Source organism: Lipotes vexillifer, unplaced genomic scaffold (assembly GCF_000442215.2).
Source record: "Lipotes vexillifer unplaced genomic scaffold, Lipotes_vexillifer_v1.1 scaffold621, whole genome shotgun sequence".
Lineage (NCBI taxonomy): Eukaryota > Metazoa > Chordata > Mammalia > Artiodactyla > Lipotidae > Lipotes > Lipotes vexillifer.
In genome coordinates, this window is record NW_006792411.1 from 1,980,098 (window position 1) to 1,988,593 (window position 8,496).

The 8,496-nt window shown below is 49.1% G+C and overlaps 1 protein-coding gene across 1 annotated transcript in view; it reads left to right on the plus strand.

Annotated features, from left to right (window-relative positions):
- The first annotated feature begins 5,970 nt into the window (after positions 1–5,970).
- Positions 5,971–8,496, plus strand: part of RPL26L1 (ribosomal protein L26 like 1) — an 8,086-nt gene continuing 5,560 nt past the window's right edge. Inside the window, 3 exon segments of the mRNA XM_007472177.1 lie at positions 5,971–6,093; positions 6,095–6,127; positions 6,129–6,140. Of these exon segments, the coding sequence (XP_007472239.1) occupies positions 5,971–6,093; positions 6,095–6,127; positions 6,129–6,140 (168 nt within the window).

Below are 8,496 nucleotides of genomic sequence, written 5' to 3' on the forward strand. Positions count from 1 at the left end.
AAAAAAAAAAAAAAAAAGGCACATAGAGAGGGAGAGGCGATGAGAGAGTAAAGTAAAAAGGGCCATCAGTCTTGCAAAACATCTCCTGGAGTGGCCAGCCTCCGGGAGGGGATGTGTTAGTTTCTTCTTTCTTGCAGCCATTCACAGGTGCGTAGGGTTCCCTGAGGCAGGCCATTATGTATGATTATAATAAAAGCAACGAAAAGCAAAGGCTAAAGTCAAAGAAACAGATCCAACATGGAGTCAAAATTGGCTCTTCCCTGTTACACTGGGAGCGCAGTCTTGACCGCTGGACCACCAGGGACGTCCCGGGCCAATGTGTTTTAAGTTGATGTAAAACCTTTAAGGTATATGTGTGTCATTTTTATGATTTCTCCCTTGAACCAGTTCTTTGAATTACCTAACCAAGTGCAGACTATAGTGTTTTCGTGCAAGAGGATTTCTCAATCGGGGCTTATGGTGCAAACCCAGAGAGGTGTAGGTGACGGTTTGGGGGCTGTGGTGGTTCAGGCAGAAAAGGCTTCTCCTGGGGAGGTGTTGCAGCTTCAGAAGAGGTGAAGTCGGTGAGGAGCGACCCTCACATGCTGAGCTCACACTGCTTGGGGTCGAGGTGGGGCTGTGAACCTTGGGAAGAAGTGGGGTGTGGCAGTGCGGCTCATGAGTGGCAGCTGTATAGTTTTTATAACTAAAAGTCACAAATTTGTTTTTTGTTCTTGCCCGAAACAAAGGTACACATTTTCTCAATGTGCCAGGGCACTGGCGGTCCTAATCCCTTTTTAAGAAGCTGGTTCCTTAGCTGCTCCAGCAGATAGATGTCGCGGTCCAGAAATGTGAGGGGGCCTGTGTGGAGAACATTCACCCAAGACCCTCCCCTCCCCTGCCGCCCAGCAGTTGTCTTCTGTCAGTTTTGTGGTGATGAGGTCATGCACTTTATTCTGACCAAAATAACTTATTTTTATCTCAACTCTTGTAGTAATAGCTACCAAGAGTTAGGCATTCTCCACGTGCCAGGCAAGGAGTGCTTGTTTAGGTCTTGTCTTTTTTAATCCTCACAGCAATCCTACAAGGTGGCTGTTACCTCGTTTTTAGGAAGAAGAAAACAGAGATTTAAGTAACTTAGTCACAGAGCTAGCACGTGGTGAAGCTGGAATTCAAACCCACGTCCGCCTGACTCCAGGGTTATGAAGAATTGTATGGTTCTGGCTTACTCGCCACAGTCATCTCTGTCAAAAGGCTAAACCGACGCCCCTACCCCCCCCCAAAAAAAGAGGGGGTGGGAATTGAAAGTAGTGAGGGTACTGTTGTTTTCTTCCTTTTAAACAGCCTGCAGGACTTCCCTGGTGGCGCAGTGGTTAAGAATCTGCCTGCCAATGCAGGGGACAGGGTTTCGATCCCTGGTCCGGGAAGATCCCACATGCCTCGGAGCAACTAAGCCCATGCGCCACAACTACTGAGCCTGCGAGCCACAGCTGCTGAGCTCATGCGCCGCAACTACTAAAGCCCACGTGCCTAGAACCTGTGCTCTGCAACAAGAGAAGCCACTGCAATGAGAAGCCCGTGCACCGCAATGAAGAGTAGCCCCCACTCGCCGCAACTAGAGAAAGCCCACGCACAGCAATGAAGACCCAGCACAGCCGAAAAATAAATAAAATTTAAAAATAAAAAATAAATTAAAAACAGCCTGCAAAAGAAAGCCAAGCTGAACACTGGGGATCTTCTTAAGCAAAAATTAAAAACCCTTACAACATAATTTTAATTACACAAATAATACATGCTCATGACTCCACTGAAGGAAAAGCAGAAAAGAGCAAAAAGGGAAAAAAGGAAAATTAAAGTCACCCGTAATCCCACTAATCAGGGATCATCATTGTTAATGTTTTAGTGATATTCTTCCGTAGACAAAATCGGATCATGCTGTTAACATTATTTTGTAGTTTACTTTTTTCCTCACATAATGGACGCCTTCCAATGTTAATAACAGTGGCTCTCCTCATTATCTTATTGGCTACCAGATAACAATAATATTGAATATCTCATGGTGGGTCACATTCAGCCTCTGCTCCCATCTCATTCAGAATCTCTTTTCTCACCTGTAACAGGGACAATTTAAAGGGTTGTTTACCAGAATAAATAAGGTAATGTTCGTAAAGCTGTTAGCACAACGTGTGACAGTAAAATGCTCAGCCTACTACAACTAGCCATTATTATTCACTCATTTAAGAAATAATAATTTCTGGGGGGCTTCCCTAGTGGCGCAGCGGTTAAGACTCCGTGCTTTCATTGCCGAGGGCCCGGGGTTCAATCCCTAGTCAGGGAACTGAGATCCCACAAGCCGTGCAGCGTGGCTTAAATAAATAAATAAACTTTTTCTTTTTTAAAGAAATACTTTCTACCATGTATTGAGTGCTTACTTTGTGCCAGACGTTGTGCTGAGGGTTCATTGAATCCTGACACCAAACTGATGAGGTGGGTACTCTCATTATTCCCATTTCACAGATGAGGAAAGTGAGTGACCAAGAGGCTAAATATCTTATCCAAAAGCTCCAGAGCCGGGAAGTGGTGGATATCCAAACCCAGGCAGCCAGAATCCAGGACTCTCACACTTTCCCACCACATCACCCTCTGCCTTGGAGACATAAAAATATTTTCCTGGCCTATCCTCTGAGCCAGGCACTGTGCTAGGCCCTGGGGCTTTTACGCCAGTCCCTGTGCATGTTTCCAAGGTAGGCATGAAGCAGGATAGTAGCCAATTCTACTAAATCCTTATTAGAATGACAGAAACCCTGGCTGAGGTTCTCTCACCATCTTATCTGGCGATGTCCTTGTAGCTGTCTTAATCCTGTTGAGCCACAGTGGGCTGAGGGTGGGGGTAAAGAAAAGCCTTACTGCCCTGGTTGAGAGTGAAAAATCTTGATAATCTTGGGTTGTAATGACCTACCCTCACATGGCTGCCCCTCACCAGTGAGGCCTTGTGCTCCTTGGGAGCAGGGACGGGACTTCACTCCTCCCCAGATTTCTTTGATCTAGCCCTGTACCTGTGGCTCCACGTAGGTACCAAATAAATGGTGAATAAATTAATGAGCAAATAGATGAATGTGTGGGTAAATGACTTAATGAATGTGATAGGGAAGTAATGAATGAGCAGAGAAGGAGCCAGTGAGCAAGTGAATGAATGACTGCATGAATGAATGAATTCATCAGGGGGCTTTGGTCTGATCAACACTGTGAGGGCTGCTCTGAGAAGACCTCTATGACAATCTATGTGCACTCGGTCATAATGGCATCTGCCCCTGCCATGCCCATGAGAAGTGACTTCCTTTCTCCCCCCCAGATTTATTGAGATATAACTGACCTATAATATTCTGTAAGTTTAATGTGTGCAACGTGTTGATTTGATACACTTACATACTGCCTCATGATTACCACAGCATTAATTATCACTTCCAGCACCTCACATAATAACCATTTCTTTTGTTTGTGTGTGTGTGTGTGTGTGTGTGTGTGTGTGTGTGTGTGTGTGTGTGGTGAGGACATTTAAGATCTTCCTTTCTTATGACTGTTCCCCCCACGTCCTTACTCTTGGAGCCTATAATGGGTGGTCTTTCAGTTGCTATTGCCTCAACAAATTTCACCCCGCTTACTGCTGCTACCCTGGCTTCTGCAGACAGCCCAGGTGTAGCCATCCTCCCTGACTCTGAAGGCCAGAGGGCTCCAACACTGACCTCAGGGGATCTGGAATTAAACCTTAAACAGCACCCAGCAAGTCTAGAGATCAAGCCAGATGCCATTGTTGATCATGACTATGAGTAAATGCTGGTATTTCATAATTTCATCACCATATGTTAGGGAACACCCATAAATTGGGAGAGAACAGGGGACCTGCCTGAGTCGGGCAAGTCTTTCTTTTTTTTTTTTTTTTTTTTTTTTGGCTCCACCGCGGGGATGCGGGAACTTGGTTCCCCCACCAGGGATCATCGAACTCGTGTCCCCTGCAGTGGAAGCACGGTGTCTTAACCACCGGACCGCCAGAGAAGTCCCATCTCTTCTATCTTTCTATCTGGCGTCTGGTACAAAGTAGGCGCTCAACAGATATGAATTGAATGAGTCAATCCATTCAATGAATCCATTCAACCAATCACTGAGAGTCTCCCGCACAGCGGAGCCGGGATTGGAGGCCTCTCATTCCCAGAGGCCGCGCAGAGGGACTCTCAGTCTGACGAGAGGGGTGGTGCCGGCGACATTGTGTTGCCTACCCCAGGTGGGAGGCGGAGCTCGGGCACCACTAGGCGGGGCGAGGCGGGGACAAGGTGGGCAGGGCGGGGTGCGCGGGGCCGGAATGAGTGGGGCGGGGCAATAGCTACAAACCCGCAGGCGCGCTAGTCTGCAGAATCCCGGCTGCCCTAGCCGGCTTTTAAAGAAGACTCTCAAAGGAGTTAAAAGGGGAGAGAGAGCACAGCTTCAGTTAGCATGGCGCATTGCACGTGTTTACATCAAACACGGAAAACTTACAGTTTGCGTCATTGGGAGTTAATGGCAAAAGTCTGACTCTGGTGAGGCCTGTCCTTAGGGCTGTCCTGGAGCAAGGCCTCCGTTCTCTTTAGGAATAATAGCTGGCTGTAATTGAGCGCTATGCGCCAGACACTGTTGTAAACACATGAAACGGATTAACTCATTTAGTCCTCGTAACAACTCTATGAGTCATCTACTTAAGATCATCCCCATTTCACAGATGAGGAGCCAAGGTCCAGCAACGTGAAGAGGCACTTGGGTTCAGGTCTCACTACAACTCCAGCTCTTCTAAAAAGGGCTAGAAGACTGGGGTGAAGTTTGTTTGTTTGGGACGCGGGCCTCTCACTATTGTGGCCTCTCCCGTTGCGGAGCACAGGCTCCAGACGCGCAGGCTCAGCGGCCATGGCTCACGGGCCCAGCCGCTCCGCGCCATGTGGGATCTTCCCGGACCGGGGCACGAACCCGTGTCCCATGCATCGGCAGGCGGACTCTCAACTACTGCGCCACCAGGGAAGCCCTGGGGTGAAGTTTTGCAAAGCCAAGTGGTTGGTTTGTAATGACGCTCAAACATGCGTGCGCCTCAAAATCTTTGGTGAGGGGGAGTGCTTGCTCTAAATTCAGAGCCCCAGACCCCGACCTAACGCTGTCTGATTTTGCAGGGCTGTGGTGGAACACAAAAACCTGCATTTTGAACAGGCTCCTCGGTGATTTTGAAGAAGCAAGTTAGCCGATTGCATTTACAGCAATGTTAAATCACCCCTACCATACGCCTAGACGACCTCTGCGGAGGGTAACAGGGGCAAAGAGTTTGGGATAGGAGAGAGACTACTGATAATGTACCTATTAAAAGAACATCAACAAGCCTTTATTGCAGGCCCACAAAAGTGCCCCTTCTCCCCAGCGGCACCAAGTCACCGGGTTCCAGGCATGACTCCCGAAGCCGCCTAGCGCTCCCGTGGCCCCCGAAAACGAGGCACTGCGATCCCACCCCATGCCGGAGGGGGCGCTATTCAGTTTCGTTCCGATAGGAATGGAGCATTGCTTTCTTTCTGCGCTTGCGCGGCAAGGAAGCCTCACTTCCGGCCTTGCGCGCCCAGGGTCTGAAGCCTGCGGTCGCCAGGTAGGTGAGTGCAGGCGCTGCCTGCCTCCCTGGAGGAGGTCTCTCTGCGTGACCCCCAACCGTGCAGTCCGAGCCGTCCTCGCTCAGTTAGCCTCAAGGTCCCAGTGCCACCTTCGGCTCAGATCCGTTTAGTCAAGCATGTGCTCCCCACGCACGCCTTGCTCTGTGTAACACCCAGACCCCTCACATCCTTCATTTTCATTCAGTCGCCTTCTTCCGAGGCCACCTCCCTAGAGCCCTTGCGCAGGAATGGGAGAAGTGTCCCGGACGGAGAGACTTCCCCTGTACCCCATTGAGCGTCCCTTCGCTCTCTCCCTTGCCTTTCTTTGCAGACCGTCACCATGAAGTTCAACCCCTTCGTGACCTCGGACCGCAGCAAAAACCGCAAACGTCACTTCAATGTCCCCTCCCACGTGCGCAGGAAGATCATGTCGTCTCCACTCTCCAAGGAGCTGCGGCAGAAATAACAACGTTCGCTCCATGCCCATCCGCAAGGATCGACGAGGTCCAGGTACGTATCCTCCGGGCTCTAGTTATCCAGCTGCGTGGCGCTCGGGCGCCGCCTTTGCCTGAGAACGTCGAGTGTGCTTGGACGTGGAAGACTGGCAGGTAATGTGACCCTGCAGATGTGTTAGACCGGAGATGGGGCCCAGAGTCACCAGAGAGCGCCTGTCCAGCCTAATTTAGAGCATTCCAACTCAATTCTTTAATAATAATAATTTGAGAAATATACTGTCCCAACCAAGCAAAACTCTTGTTTTCTTATTTTGTTTGCGGAGGCTGCCAGTTTGCCAGGCGTTACCCAGGGTGGCTATTTGAACCAGACTTTGCAGGGTAGTGTTTTGCAATAAGAGTAAGTTCTTGGTATCATTGAGTTTAGTGGAAGCTGGGCATTTGATGGTGCTGGACTTGGCAGGGAGAATGGAGAAGCAGCAGCAAGTCAGAGGCCTGAAATTGTGAGAGTACGGCCCATGTGAGAAAGTATAAGCCGTCTGTTCTCTGTGACTGGAGCTTAGGATTAGGATGTGTAGTAGAGAGGGGAAGTGAAGGTGAGTAAAATTGACAGGGGCTATGTTCATTCCTTGAGGGAATATTTATTGAGCACTTACCAGGCAGTGTTTCCTAGAACACTAACAGTGCACAAGACCTACAGGCCCCTCTTAAAACCTCAGCACTATTGACTTCTTGGGCTGGATAATTTTTTGTTGTGCTGAGCTCTCCTGTGCACTGTAGGATGTTTAGCAGCATCCCTGGCATCCCCACTAGATGCCAGTAGCACCTCCTCACAGTTATGACAAGCAGAAATATTTCCAGGTATTGCCCAGTGTCTCTGGGGAGCAAAATCCACCCCTGCCACCCTCCCCCAGTTGAGAACCATTGTTTTAGAGAATGAAGTAAGGGATTTGGTGGATCACCTAAGGCACTGGGACTCTGAAGCTTTGAGGAGGAAAAGACTGGAAGCAGGGGATAAGTTAGGCTGAGATTGTGACAGGAATAGCATAGAAAAAAATAATTCAGAAGTATGGTTCAACCTCTTCTCTCCTGGATCCTTCCCATCAGTCATGTTCTACAATGGGGGGGGGGGATTACAAATGCCTCTAGGGTCTAGTTAGGCAAATTAAAGGAAGTGGGCTCTTTTAAGGGAGATAGTCATATACCCTCAGCCCATTGCTGCGCTAGGGAAATGAAGACTCTTCAGTTACGTTCAGTTGTTGTCAGATTCTTCAGTTTTGCAAGAGACCTGAAAAAATCTGGATTCTTTACTTTATAGAAACTGCTTTTGGCTGAGATCACCAGTAACCTCTTATTTATTTATTTATGTATTTATGTATGTATGTATTTACTTATGGCTGCATTGGGTCTTTGTTGCTGCCTGGGGCTTTCTCTTTCTTGCGGTGCGCGGGCTTCTCTTGTTGTGGGGCACGGGCTCTAGGCGCGTGGGCTTCAGTAGTTGTGGCACATGGGCTCACTAGTTGCGGCTCGCGGGGTGTAGATTGCAGGCTCAGTAGTTGTGGCGCATGGACTTAGTTGTTCCACAGCATGTGGGATCGTCCCGGACCAGGGCTTGAACCCGTGTCCCCTGAATTGGCAGGCAGATTCTTAACCACTGTGCCACCAGGGAAGTCCCCACCAACCTCTTTATGACTAAATTCAGTGGTCACATCTTGGTCTCACTGTCCTTGATTTTTGTTTTTGTTTTTTTTCTGGCTACATTGAGTCTTTGTTGCTGCGTGTGGGCTTTCTCTAGTTGCGGCGAGCGGGGGCTACTCTTCATTGTGGTGCACAGGCTTCTCATTGCCGTGGCTTCTCTTGTTGCGGAGCACGGGCTCTCGGTGCGTGGGCTTCAGTAGTTGTAGCACGCGAGCTCAGTAGTTGTGGCTCACGGGCCCTAGAGTGCAGGCTCAGCAGTTGTGGCGCATGGCCTTAGTTGCTCTGCAGCATGTGGGATCTTCCCGGACCAGGGCTTGAACCCTTGTCCCCTGCATTGGCAGGCGGATTCTTAACCACTGCGCCACCAGGGAAGCCCTGTCCTTGACTTTTTCAGCAGCATTTGGCATAGGTTGCACCACCTTACTTCTTGAAATAGCTTCTCTTTTTAGCTTCTGTGACACTTCAGGCTCACGATTTACTTGCAACTTCTCTGACTCCTTTGCTGGCTATTTCTCCTCTGCCTGCTCCCTAAATGCCGGAGTTTGTCACAGGGCCTGTACCTGGTCTTCCATTGGCTGGCCTACATGGTCTACCTAGGTGGTAATATTTATTCCTAAAGTTTTAAATGTCTGCTCTGTGCTAACACCTTCCTCTTTTACATCCCAGTCCAAACTACTTTTCTGACCACAGAGCTGTAGATCTAACTGCCTGCTGAA